A 14749-nucleotide genomic window follows, 5' to 3' on the forward strand; every position below is an offset into this window, starting at 1 on the left:
GACTGATGACGTTCGATTCTGATCATTGGAATCCTGATCTTTGTAGCTGGGTTTTGATCCTCAGTTTGACCTGATCTTTCTGATGGCTAAATGTTGATCCAGACATTCGATTCTGATTGCTAACCTTTGATTCCAATCAGGGATCTGTGATTCTGACAGCTGATCAGAATCCCTCGTTTTCCACCGTCACCAAGGTGACGTTTTCATTGCTGGTTATTAGTTTTGCATTGCTCCTGTAGTCAATGTCAAATAAATCAGGTTCAAGGGGCAGATCCTAACTCCTGGTCACTAAATTAACCAAACATCCTGGTTAGTTCACGATCGAAAGAACTGGGATCAGAAAGGATCAAGATCAAAGCTCGAGGGCAAGATCCTTCCCTCTGTGTGGATTCACACCAAAACTTTGCTTTTCCTCGGCTCAAAGTCTTCCTTGAAATTTATTTGTGCAATTTGGAGATATCCTGCTGCCAAACTGCAAAAAAAAAAAGCCTCCTGTGGAACTAATAATCTGACATATTGCTCATTGTTGCTGTATGTATGCAACAAAGGAAGAGTGAAGAAATATTTTTCTTAATCTCACTTTAAATTGTTCTTTTTTCCATTTTCAGAGAAGCAACAATAAAAGATATGATGGGACCATTTGCTCAAATCTACAACTACCCATGTGTTGGTGTTCTCCAATAAACATTTTACTCACACTGTTGCCTAAAGCGTTTTATTTTTGGGGTCAAAATCAGCTACAAACCTCCACTATGTTCATCAACGTGGTGGAATTTATTTTGCTTGAAAACTTTGTCCTGCTCTGGGGGAAATTCAGCACCACCATAACAAATCTGTATGATTAAAATGGATGAAATTTAAATTTAAAACTACTTAAAAATCCAGCATGGTACACTCAGGCAGCATGTCAATCACAACGACCACTTTATTATTTTTTTTGTTAAGCTCACTTCATTACAAATATCTGCCACTTTCAAACCAAGTGTTCAGCAAGGAGCATAATCCCCAACATCTTTTATAGACTGGACACTAACATAAAACATAAATCTGGTTCTTCTTCAAATGCTCATATGCTTGAAATCATTTGATTTTACCTGACTGGATCACTACAAAAAAAAAAAAAAAAAAAAAAAAAAGACAGATGCTGATTGATGTGTGAAAAGATGTTTCACCTCACTCACAGCCAGTGAGACTAAAGCACCAGTTCAGGGAAATGGAGAAAAACAACAAAAAAACCAAACAAACAAAAGAGGCCACAGTCAAGGCTTTAAAAAAAAAATTGTTTGGTTTGGTGACTGTATGAAATTACTCAAGTAGACACTGTAAAGCACAAACATGCTTTAGTTTCACTACATAGTATAATACAGAATACACATCACCAGTTTCATTCACGTTTGCCTATCTTACACAAAGTTGAAAATTTTAAAATTTATCCACTAGGGGCCAGATTTTCACTGAGGTCTAGCTCCACCTCTTCTAACATTTATAGAGGCACATAGTGAAGAGACAATTGTTAAAACTCCTAACACTAAATGTGCTGCAGACACTCATCTTTTCCTCCATAGATTTTGGGGAGATTTTTGCAGGACACAAAATTATCTCACGTACATTTGTGTAGCTAAAACAAGCATGTTTGTGCCTTAACCCTTCACAAAATTACAATGCTCTGCTTTTATGTAATAATGTGAGACAATGGATGACTATTAGAAAAGGTTCAGTTTAATTAAAAAAAAAAAAAAAAAAAAAAAAAAAGACGGGTTGAAAATTTTACAAGAAAAGCAGTTCATGGGGGAAATGTAACCTAAATCAAACATGCAACTGTATTTTTCCCGCCCGTTACAATTTAATGTGTCGGGTCAGAAAGGAGTTTTAAATTACACTTTTTTTCTGATGTTTAGAAACTCCAGAAAATAACAGTGTTAACTTCAAACGGTGCATATGAAAAGAGTTAGTAGCTGTAATTATCAGGCGATCTATAACACCACTACATTCTTCAAGAACATTTTTCTTTGCACATGTATGTGTGTTTTGTTTCACAAAGTGATGAGATCCAGAGGCAGGCAACACTCCACGAGAATACACGCAAAGTTCTCTCCAGGTGACTCAACAGTTTCTCTCCATCAGTAAGGCCACTTTATATAGAAATTCTAAATGAGGACCGCAACCCATCACTTCTTGTCCGTAGTTCTTTGCAGAGCGTTGTCACAACAAAGGGAAGAAAAAAAAAAAAAAAAAAAACAAAGCTTCAAGTTTCTAACAGCTTGCATGTGGGAGGGGACGGTGTTAGCCCTGGTCGCCACCGCAGCTAAAACGCTCCGCCCACATGGTCACCACCAGCTGTACTGCTGAGGTAGTATCCCCAAACGCCGCAATGCACACGCCCAGAACACCATGTGTGATTTGGTTGTAACAATCTTGCAAAAAAATAGATTTTTTGTTGTTGTTTTTCATTAGTTTGTAAAATCATCTTCTGCATCCTCTGCAGTTTTATCAAAGCGCATTGAAGTCCAGAGAGAAGCTGCACCGCACAACTGCTGCTCCGAGTACAAGCCACAAAGGAGGGCGTCGTTTGTCGCTGCCGCAGTGCTGCACGTGTAGATGACTTTGTGGAGTTCTTGTTAAATATTCCCTCCTTCAGCAGCCCCATCAGATGCAGTCCTTCACTTCTGCCAACCGAATCCATGTGAAGTGTGTCAATCTATTTAAGGGAGAGTGTGTGTGTGTGTGTGTGTGTGTGTGTGTGTGTGTGTGTGTGTGTGTGTGTGTGTGTGTGTGTGGAATGAGCAGTGTGGCGATGGCGGCAGCTCTGTCAGGACTGCAAGTCCACAAAGCTGGAGTTCAGCTTCCACCAGGGGGCAGGGCATGACCGCACTGAGGGGCCGGGGGTCAGAGGGGGCGTGGCTACTACTACTTATCCCCAAGGATGGCATACTGGTTGTCGAGTTGCAAGTGCTGCATAGGCGGGGTGCTGCTCTCCTCTCTGCCGCGGTTCTTGTGTTTCACAACCTCAAACGTCTTGTCCATTTCTCTATCCCTAAAACATAAACAAAGTTGAGGAAAACTGGAACCGGACCAGAACCTTCCCCTCATGTACCCTGTAAAAGCAAGTGGCTCTGGCTGAAAAAGCTTTATTTACTTGCGTGTCTCCACATGCTTGGCAGTGGCCAGTAGAGAGGGAAACTGGGCGTCACTAAAGATCTCAGGAGGACCCTGGGTCTGACGACTTCTGTTGGTAGACAGCCGAGCCCCCGGAGGGCGATATACACCAGCAGGCTTAGCTTCAGGCACCTCCACTTCCTCTGTAAATGCAGAGATGATGCCATTTTGGCAAGTAGAAATAAAAAAAATAATAAAATTATGTATATGCTACAACACATACACACAAATCCACAAAAATAATCTATTTAACTGATAAAAGCGTACTTAAAAGTTTAATTTTTTTAAATCATATAATGTAGTTAAATGTAGCTGGGATTTTATGCAAACAAACTTAACACAGAAGCAAATTTCAAGTACAATGCAAAACATTAGTAACCCAACAAATAAATGATGGGATTCTTTACCTCAGTGGTGTGTGTGCACATTACGTTTACATACACATGTAAATTGTCATTTTTATGGTCGTCATGGAGCTGGTACGTGAACTTTACCACATCACTGAATATGAACATGGAGCCACTTCACTATGAAGCTGAAGAAGTACTGACGCCTCATTCAGCCTATAAATAACTCCTTCAGTGTTGTCTGGCATCTTGGTGTCTTCCCTCACTAAACTACTCAGTTTCTGACAACTGTCTTCTTCAGACAAATTTTACAGTAACACATGGTTATGCATTTTTTAACAATTATAAATGGAGTCCTAGTCACATTCAATGATGGAATATTCGTCCATCCATATATGTACAAGAATGACTCATTCCTAAAAGGTTTATGCAATATGTTTGTAAACATCTCAAATAAGGCTGGATGACTACACCACTAGCACATCTTGATTCTTTCATTTAAACTCCATTAGACAGCTTGATACATATGACTTCGTTAATCACTGAGGGGAAAATTAAGTTGTCTGAAGAGTACAAAAAAAAAAAAAGTTGCAATCAAGTGCAGAGTCAAAATGACAAAAATTTATCGACCTGACTACATGCATGCATGCACACACACATATCCCAGGGTTCCTACAGCTTAAACAACATATTGTACGTTATTTAACGTCCTGGTTAGCAAAACAATGTCAAAGTATTCATGACTGCAAGTCTATCCGCGCACATGCGGTAATAATTAATGGTCAGTGATGTATTTTATTACTAATTATTCCTCTCACTCAGCCAGTCAGCAGGTGCATTTCCGGAAGACATCGTACTTTGTATTTCTCGCCGTTTCTCTGAGTGTGGCATACATTTTAGGAAAAGCAGAAACATCCCGATGACCGACAGAGTTAAACAAACGCTGCTATGTCTGACAACGAAGCTTCTTTGCTTTCATTCGAAAATGATGGCTCGGATTTCTAGAAGATGTACAGAGAGGAGATGACACAATTCACCCCGAACCGTTTCATTTTTTTGAGTGTGTCAAATTTTGGATCCTAATGTGTGCTGACTCTGCTGTCTGTGTCACAGGATTCTATTTTACTACACGTGGAACATCGCCACAATGCTGTTTTTACAGGCTGTCTGAACATGCAGAAGTATTTCGCACATTGAAAAAAGTTGGAATATGTTATTTTCAGGAGATAATGGACGTTCTATCCAATATGACAGAATGGTGAGAGAACTTTGTGAGAATCTGATGGTGGAGCTGCCATAGGAGCACACCAAAATAGCAGAGATGAATGGAGACAGAGCCGCTTTTGGAAGTGGCCACGAGAGTCCAGCAGCCATGTCTCATGTTCAGTGGGCTGGACACATCTGTCTGCACCAGCTGGGATTATCATTTTTCTTCTTCTTCTTTTGAATCAGGACTACAATGGGAAGATGTCTCATGGTGGCAGCCGTGGTCAACCCCCGTGCACAGAGGTATGTTTAATCAGAGCAGAACCACGGAGGGCATCTGTCCACAGGAGGATGGAGTGGACCTGGACAATGTCCTCTGGTTGGTTGGTAATTGCAGGTGACCCCTTCGTGAAAACTTCATTGATGTTGTGGGCTTTACATATTTAATCTTGGAAATCATTCTACAAGTGGGTAAGCTCAGTTCAGTTTTTTTTTTTCCTCTCAGTGGAGCTGGTGGGCTTTGTTAATTTTACTTTGAGAGAGTCTGTCGGATTTTGGATCTCGATGTGTGCGGACTCTGCTGTCTGTTTTTTTTACAGTTCTATCGATGACAACACAGTCTTGGTTCATGCACAGTCTTCTCACATTGGAGAGTGGCTGCTGCTTTTACCATGACTGCATCAAAATTCACAGTTATCACTTAAAAACGAATCATCACAACACGACATCACACTTATGTAAACTTTGCAATTAATCTGCGGCTCCATTCTTAACATTAGTAGCTACATTCCATTCAAGCTCGCACTGGGATGTTTTCCTCAAAGCTACAGAAATGCCGTCAGACACTCCGCAGCTGTTTGTTGCGACTGCCGTATACTTTAAGACCGGTCAAAGAAGCGCACAAAGTAATGGTGTACCACTGGATGGTCACGAACAGCCTAAATCTAAGTTATGATTTCTGTATGACATGTCCTTTGCTGGGGGTGACCAAGCAGTTAGCGTGCTTGGTTTCAGTGCGGACGCCCCCGGTTCAAGCCCCACCCCTGCCACATTTCTGCATGTAATGTGCAGTTGTGAAAGGAAACGCCTCCAGCGTAAAACCTGTGAAAATCACCAAATGAACATGCGGTGACCCCGAGTGAAAACAAATGAGAGTGTAAACACATAATTTTATTTACAACCCTTTCAGGATAAATGTATTAATCTTACACTTTGATCTGAATTAAATCAGGTCAGCGGCCCTTGCAGAGAAGATGCTCTGAAAAAGTCAAGAACACTCATTTTCTGGAGCTGTGGACTTTTGGAAAGCTCAACCGCGCACGCGTTTCGAGCATGATGCTTGATTCAGTGGGCTCACGGCTGCACAGGGAAAAGACAAAGCACACTTGCTTAGTTTTTGAGAGTTTCTGCCGTTTTTTTTGGAGCCAGAAGAGTGCCGAACATATAGCATGTGGACAAGGCTGTTTCTAACAGGCTGTGTTCAGGAAGGCACGGCATGCACACGCAATTGCTTTAACCTCCACTGACACTGTGGTTTTACTGTGACTGCATCAAAATTAATGCAGTTAAAAACAAGTCACCATGACACCAAATCAAACCTACGTAAACTTTGAAATTAATCCACTGCCACGTGCCTGCCAAACCTTTTTGTGTGTGTGTGTGGGGGGGGGGGTGTCCGTATGGATCACGGATCAACTATAATCCCCGACACCACTAACGTTTGTGTATATATAAAATATAAATAACCCATGTTTCACATTTAACACATTCCCTGGTCTGTTCATTTCCAACATCTTTGCTGGAGTAAATTTAAAGATGTTTTCTCACCTACGGGTGCAGCAGGAGCTGGAGCAGCGCCAGACTTGTTCCATGGCCCAGATATTTTGTCTCCGCTCACCAGAACAATCTCTCCATCCTCTCCAACGTCTTCTTTCTCATATTCCTCTTCCTCTTTCTCTTCACTGTAAAGAACCACAGTTGAACGACAGTCAACATGCACATTGAGTTGTACTAGTGGCTCCAAAAAAGGCACATAAAATGAATAAAATGGTGCCATCACCCAAGTGAGCAATGGCGGTATTACACCACAGTATGAAAGCTAACAACTTATAATTATAGCCCAGAGCAAAATTTGACACAGACATTAACATGTTGGTGAACGACCTGTACAAATGTCTGCATGTCAGAAAAATAAAGAAAAATTACATACACGATCCCCATTGCCTCACACAAGTTGGGATCCACAAAATCAGACAGTAAGTTATCTGAAACCACGAGTTAATAAGTTTGACCAAAAAAAAAAAAAAAAAAAACCTCTTAAAATCAGCTTACCTTGCCATTCCTTTGACCATTTGAAGTGTGATTCTGTGGTGTCTGGTAAGGGTGTACTGAATTGTTGTCACCAGCAGAGGGTGCAACTATAAAGGACTGACTGCAGAGGGCAGAGTCGGCAGGCAGAGAGACAGTTCGCTGCTGCACTTGTTAACCGTTCTTCACCTGGAGTGGGTTCAGATCTTTTTTTTTCCTCCTCCAGTTGCTGCATGTCAGTAAAGAGGAGTTTGTCAGTGTGGAAGATTCCTGATGATACGAAGTTTCTGGATGTGAGTCTTTGAATCCTTACTGCCAGTTCAGATTGGGCCAGAATTTATACACACGCCCGCCATGTATAACAAGTACGTGTATGACGTGCAGCAGCTGGAGGAGGAAAAAGGAAGCATTGTCCAGAATTGTCCGCAGTGACGATCCCTCAAAAAAAAAAAAAAAAAGGACTTTTACACAATAGCCTAAATTTTCGGAGTCCACAACTTGACTGCGAGTAAAGACGAATTGCGACTTACGCATGTGCGAGATAACTGTGTACATCTGCATATCAATCACTCTTCACAGATTTAAATTAATCATCAGCAGCGACACTCTTTGGCAAACATTCCATCCGCGAAGTCTTAAGCCCTGGTCACACGGCACTAACGAAGGACACCGAAGCCAAAACAAAACAAGAAATCTGGACATACGTTGACTTTTGGAGACATCGTTTAACCATTGTCCAGCTTCATTCCTGGAGCTGGTGCTTCGTCAGAATTTTCAAACTGTTGAAAAATATCAATGAATGCTGACAACAACTTCAATGTCTGTATTCCTTTTTGCTTTTTGTCTTGATGGTTCTTCATCATTGGCATAGTTCCCATTTCCATTCCCATCAGCGTTCCATTTGACTGTCTTCCAACCTCCCAAGTCCGACATCTTGCACGAATGCTAACGATATCTGAATGGATCAATAACTAAAGATCTGATGAGCTGAATGTGACTTGTCCATGTGTGGGACAAAAAGCAACCTTTTCATACAGAAACAATAGCGGCAAGAACATTTTATCAACTATTTATGCATGTTCCAGTCTCTGTAGCTGTGTGCACATTCCAGCCGGCTGGAGCAGTGCAGCCCTGCGTGCAGCCCTTCTGGCCAAAGGTGGCTAAAGTGTGTGTGTGTGCGCAAGGCCGTTCAGCCACGGGCCGATGGAACGGCTCTGTGCATGTTTGCATGTTTTGTTTTGATTTTGTTTAAAATGTCAAGGTCGGTGTTCGCTTTGTTTTCCTTTTGTTAACTTCGGTTTTATTACGTTCCCTTATGCGTAGGTTTCTCTGTGATGGGAGGAGTGCAGGCTCATTCATCCACCTCTTCTCGACGATTTGTGACTTTGTGAGTTTTTTTCCTTCATTCAGCTAGCATCGTGTGTCGTGTGACCAGGCCCTTACTAATCATATTCCTCTCCCTCCCAACTCTTCTGTACTTTGCTGCACGGTGAAACCGTCTGATAAGACCAATGATTAAGTTGTGCACATATATCATTCATCACAGAACCTACTGTGGACAAACTGTATCTGCATGAATTACAGACTAATTCCCATTTAAGTCAAAATGGGAGCCTTGCTACTGTCTGGACATGAAGTTTGTAAAATGTGCGCAAAAAACAAAAAAAAAACAAAAAACAAAACAAAACAAAAAAAAGGATTAGAATTTTGCCTGGGCTGAAGAGAATTAAACATCAACTTTTGCCATTGACTTTGCTATGTAATAGTCACCTGCTGCTGCCGGTGCCAGTGAACTCACATGCACATATGGTGGACTGATCATCTGATCATCTTTTAAAAATAAATGTGGCAATGATGTGTGCTGCATTGAAATATGACTCTGCTTTCAAGATCTGTCACAATTAAGAAAATCAAAATAAGACATTAAATATTTCAGAATTATGTGTGAAAGTATTTGGCAAAAAGTAGGCTTCTTAATAATGTCAACATTTTCAGTTCCAGTCAATTAAGTCACAAAAAGCTTATGAGGATTAATTTACTTTTTACATAAAACTAAATAAATAAATAAACCCTGTGTCCTGAGATTTTGATGCTATGCTGCCTGGCTGCTTTCACACCCGCATTTAGTTTGAACCTCGACAAGTGATTGAAATGTTACAATGTTACTGACTGACCCCGAATCTGACAGACCTCCTCTACAGAGGTCAGACACAAAAACCTTTCTTCTGACGCAAAAACGGTGAAAGGGTTACTGTGCAACAAAAACCTCAATGTTGCCCTGCTCGTCTGACAACTTGGTCACGATGACGATGTAGGAGCTCCCAGCAATTCAGTGCCCGATGTTCAGATTCAAGATTCAATGACTCTGTAGCCACTTTGCAATCGATAAGCGTTAGTGGAATGTCTTTTTAAAGGGTGGAGTTAGAAAAGAGCTGCTGGACAATTGAAACAATGCTGCACCTTTGACTTTGGTTTGCTTCCCTTTCACACAGCAATATTTGCATAGAAACAAACTTATCCAGAAAAGTCAGATGTGAAGACAGACCAATAATCGGCCAGAGGTGCTTGTTTATTGTAGCAACTTCAGGAACTAGCCTCAACTGCTTCAGCTCCAATAAGCTTTTAGTTAAGAGCTGTGGTTGTTTTGAGAAGTTTAAATGATGCCCTACAGTTCCTCAAAACTCATTCAGCATTGTGTTTTCATCACAAAAACTGCAAAATTTTCAGTTACATTAGTCTGACATTTCTTATCTTTATTTGGTTTGCATTTTTACCCACAAGGAACCACAACTGGTTGACTTCAAACCAGACCATGTCCCACCTTTTTAAACAAAACATGGCTCACTTCTTTGATTTGGAAGAGTCCAAATGCATGTTCACACGGTCATGTCAAACCAATTAATAATTTCAACTACACTCTTACCTCATTTGCAAAGCTTGAAGACGAAGCCCACTGTAGTCCACCTCCTTTTGCTCAAACTCCTTCCACTCCTCATCCTCCTAAACACAGACGGAAATAGAGGCTCAACCAGTTTACAGTTAAACTGCATGTAATCCACAAGCCAATCACGTTTTTGGTGCCATGACCAAAGGTGGCGAAACAACACTTATGTAAATTTGGGCGCCCCTGATGATTTCCATGATTTTCCTTGATAAATCATTGGTTGTTTGGATCAGCAATATCATACAGCAGACAAACAGTGATATTTGTGAAATGAAGTTTATAGGATTTACAGAAAGTGTGCAATAATTCTTTAAACAAAATTAAGCAGGTGCAAAAATTTGGGCACCCCAACAGAAAAAAATACATCAATATTTAGTAGATCCTCCTTTTGCAGAAATAACAGCCTCTAAACACTTCCTATAGCCTCCAATGAGAGTCTGGATTCTGGTTGAAGGTACAACCCCAATTCCAATGAAGTTGGGGCGTTGCGTAAAATGTAAATACAAACAGAATACAATGATTTGCAAATCCTCTTCAACCTATATTCAACTGAATACACCACAAAGACAAGATATTTAATGTTCAAACTGATAAACTTTATTGTTTTTGTGCAAATATTTGCTCATTTTGAAATGGATGCCTGCAACACGTTTCAAAAAAGCTGAAACAGTGCTATGTTTAGCACTATGTTACATCACCTTTCCTTCTAACAACACTCAATAAGCATTTGGGAACCGAAGACATTAACTGTTGAAGCTTTGTAGGTGGAATTCTTTCCCATTCCCAACTTCAGTTGTTCAACAGTCCGGGGTCTCTGCTGTCATATTTATTTACCACGAAGCCACACTGTTGTAACACATGCAGAATGTGGCTTGGCATTGTCTTGCTGAAATAAGCAGGGACGTCCCTGAAAAAGACATTGCTTGGATGGCAGCATGTGTTGCTCCAAAACCTGGATGTACCTTTCAGCATTGATGGTGCCATTACAGATGTGTAAGTTCCCCATGCCATGGGCACTAACACACCCCCATACCATCACAGATGCTGGCTTTTGAACTTTGCGCTGGTAACAATCTGGATGGTCTTTTTCCTCTTTTGTCCAGAGGACACGATGTCTATGATTTCCATAAACAATCTGAAATGTGGACTCATCACACCACAGCACACTTTTCCACTTTGCGTCTGTCCATTTCAAATGAGCTCGGGCCCAGAGAAACAACCTCCCAACTTCATTGGAATTGGGGTTGTACATACACAATATATATACACAATATATATATATATATATATATATATATATATATATATATAAACACACATACACACACAAGGAGTTTTGAGCCTGACTCAGAAAAATTAGGGTGTGGTTTTCCAGCTTTTGCATTATGAGAAACCAACATTTCACCCAGTGACTCAAAACTTCACACAAGAAATGATGATTTCTCAGAATGCCGCCCCCCCCCCCCCCCCCCCCCCCAAACACACACACACACACACACACAAATCCCCCAGGACAACCATACCCTACTTCTTCTGAGTCAGGCTCAAAATTTCTCAATCACCCCTTCTGTGTGTGACATAGGAAGATACAGATGACAGGGTGAGACTGAAATGGTTGATCTGCTATGGTGCCCCCTAACGGGAACAGCCAAAAGAAAAAGATGAGGAAGATTAAATTGCAATACTTGCAGAATCACATTGCTCAAGTATCGTGATATGCATTGAATCCAGATCACGATGGGTATCGTATTGAGACATGAGTGTATGGTACCAGCCCTACAAGACAGAATCTTGCACCTGAGCTTCTCACGGCCCATTCATGTTCTCTCTTCTGATTAGGCTAATATTTGTCCTGTCACTCCAGTCTTCTTTTTCTTGATCATTTTCCGTGTCCCAAAGCAGATGGTCATTTTACTTAAAAGAAAGGATGTTCCAGGTGTCCAGCTGTGTGAACCGCCTCAGGCTTTAACCTCAATGCCACCTGTATTGAGTCATGACCCAACAACACACACAGATGCCTCAGCATAAAGGAACACAGACACTGGAGAAGGCCAAGAGGGCATCTGGGATTCATCTGGTTGGAGCAGATATGGTTTCTCAGTGAGAGGTGGGGTGGACCAGGTTATCTGCCTGAGAAGTTGGCATCCAGGACCAATGATTGTTCCATAGTGTGGCAAATGTAGCAACAGGGCTAGTGAGTGAAGTCATCCCACTGCGAACTCGCCCCAGGTGAAGTCGCCTCACTTTATTTGGTAAAGTCACCCTACTCCAGCTATCCATGTTTATTTTCTTAAATAATTAAGAATTACTATTTTACAGTTAGGACCTGCCAGTGTGAGGTATAGAACTGGGCAGTGCATCCTGCTTCTCCCACCAATGAGCTTTTTACCTGACAATTACATTCCCCTTCCTTAAAACATCATCTCACTTATAAAACTTCAGTAAGAACACTGTATTATGCCACTGGTGTGTATAAATAATTTATTACATGAACATATCAGAACTGAAATACTTGTGTTACTAGAGTGGGGTGACTTCACCTGGACTGGGGTGACTTTACCAGGGGAGACTTCACTAACAAGCAACAGATGATGGGGAGGTGATGGTCTTGTGGTTATAGCGTTGAGCTTGAGACCAGAGGATCCTCAGCCTGACCGGAAAATCACCAAGGGCCCTAGTTGCTCCCGGTGTATAGTGGGCGCCTTGCATGGCAGCAGCCTGACACTGGGGTGAATGTGAGGCTTTGAGCATCTGGTGCTATATAAATGCAGCCCATTTACCGTAACAGGTGGCACCACTCCGGCTGTCCTTATGGCAGCCACTACACAAAATGCAAAAAGCCGTGACACAGTTTGCTCTTTACAGAGGCTGGATTTTCAGATGAGTTGGTACCACGGGGTCAAAACTGGCTGTGGGTGCACAGACTTGTACGACTGCCAGTGTTAACCTGGTGCAGAAAACCAAAATATAGCGTTTGCTTTAGCAGAACTTATACTTTAAATACAGCTGCATGTGAGCCTTTTATTATCTCAGTAAGTGTTGACACAGATCACAGGTGTTTGGCTTCACGCGAAAAGCTGCTCAGCACTTAAAATTTGTTGTTCTGTCAACCCTCAAAACTGGTGGCAGATCGGCCTAAAAGGGAATGACTCAGGCGAAATACCATCAATGTTCACACCTAAAATTAGCTTCAGAAAGTAAGAAAAAAAGCACAGGAGTTAGGTTTAAACAACGTCAGAATGAGCGATTTGTCTCCATGTAAAAAGCCGGTTGGCCTTGTGTTTTCCCAGCCGGCAGGAGAGTTTTTAAACAGCGACACAAAATGTGACAGCACACCTGCTGACGCCAAAAGTTCATTTTACCTTCTCAATCTGAGCGTCCTGGTTGTCGCTCTTTGTGGATTTCTCCTTCTCCTTTTTGTTCTTTTTCAGCGGCGCCGCAGCCACAGGTCCCGCCGCGGGCTCTTTGGCCTTTCCCTTCTCTTTCTTTTTCTTTTTATCCCGCTTGGCAAAGAAATCGTCCAGACTCTTCTCTGTTGTCACGTCCGCCATTTTCAAAGAGCGACGTTACCCTGTTAGCTTAGCCGAGCAATGAAAAATGTACCGATCTGGTTTCCGGTGGAAAGGACAGCTGTGAAAACGACCGGAACAAACAACACCACTTCGTATCGTGACAGTTTTAATTTTGTAGAAATACGAAAAAATGTCCACTCTGGCTGCGTTCTGAAACGACAGCTAACCTGCCATGCATGAACCGCGACCCCGGAAAAGATAATCCATAACCCGGAAATATTGATATCCTAGCGACATTGACATTTAGAAAAAAAAAAAAGAAAGGGGGAAAAATTGATTTCGCGTATTACTCGAATGTTATATTGCTCAATCGTTCGTACTATTTTTGTTTATGAGATTTGAGATGTGTTCTGTTTGTTTGTATTGCATTTTGTTCAAAAATTAAAAAAGGAAAAAAAATCTTTCAAAATAAAGGTCTATAGGCGCTAATATAAATTCTCTCTTATTTACTGTTTATTCACTTACTAGACGGGGTACCCGGCGCTGCCTGGGTTAACCTGTTTTAGACATAAGCCAAATGCCAATCATAAAGTATAGCTGAAGGAAGGCATTAAATAAACAGAGATGGCCAACACATATACAGGGCTGGAAATTTGAATCTACCTGGTCATACCCACAGCCTCAGCCTAAGCATGTTGTTGTTTTGCTGAGTGTGCTGTGGCTGTGCTGTGCTGAGTGTGCTGTAGAAAGGGATTAAATAAACAGAGATGGCCAACACATATACAGGGCTGGAAATTTGAATCTACCTGGTCATACCCACAGCCTCAGCCTAAGCATGTTGTTGTTTTGCTGAGTGTGCTGTGGCTGTGCTGTGCTGAGTGTGCTGTAGAAAGGGATTAAATAAACAGATGGCCAACACATATACACGGCTGGAAATTTGAATTTGCCTGGTCATACCCACAACCGGCTATTTGGGGGTAATTTTCAGTTCAACTTTTTTTAAAAAAATGGTACCAGTTTGTTCCCCATGTCATGAGGATTCAGAATATATCTAGTTTTTAGGGCTACATATTATAGTTTGGGAGTTTATCCCGGACAGACAGAAAGACAGAAGTGGCAGCATGAAAAGCACATGGTACAACACTGTATGGTCGTACATAAAATGCTATTTTGGGGGTAATTTTTAGTTCAACTTTTTAAAAAAAATGGTACCAGTTTGTTCCTCATGTCATGATTCAGAATATATATAGTTTTTAGGGCTACATATTTTGGATTTG

At 41.4% G+C, this 14749-nt stretch overlaps 1 protein-coding gene across 1 annotated transcript; it reads right to left on the reverse strand.

The window, feature by feature from the left end:
* Window positions 1-907: 907 nt before the first annotated feature.
* On the reverse strand, window positions 908-13733 carry cdv3 (carnitine deficiency-associated gene expressed in ventricle 3). Its single transcript, XM_034166996.1, has 5 exons — window positions 13323-13733; window positions 9940-10016; window positions 6537-6670; window positions 3137-3299; window positions 908-3034 (listed from the first exon to the last, which is right to left on the reverse strand). The coding sequence occupies exons 1-5, from the start codon at window positions 13509-13511 to the stop codon at window positions 2908-2910; spliced, it is 690 nt and encodes a 229-aa protein (XP_034022887.1). The 5' UTR covers window positions 13512-13733; the 3' UTR covers window positions 908-2907.
* Between the last annotated feature and the right edge of the window lie 1016 nt (window positions 13734-14749).

Source organism: Thalassophryne amazonica, chromosome 1 (assembly GCF_902500255.1).
Source record: "Thalassophryne amazonica chromosome 1, fThaAma1.1, whole genome shotgun sequence".
Lineage (NCBI taxonomy): Eukaryota > Metazoa > Chordata > Actinopteri > Batrachoidiformes > Batrachoididae > Thalassophryne > Thalassophryne amazonica.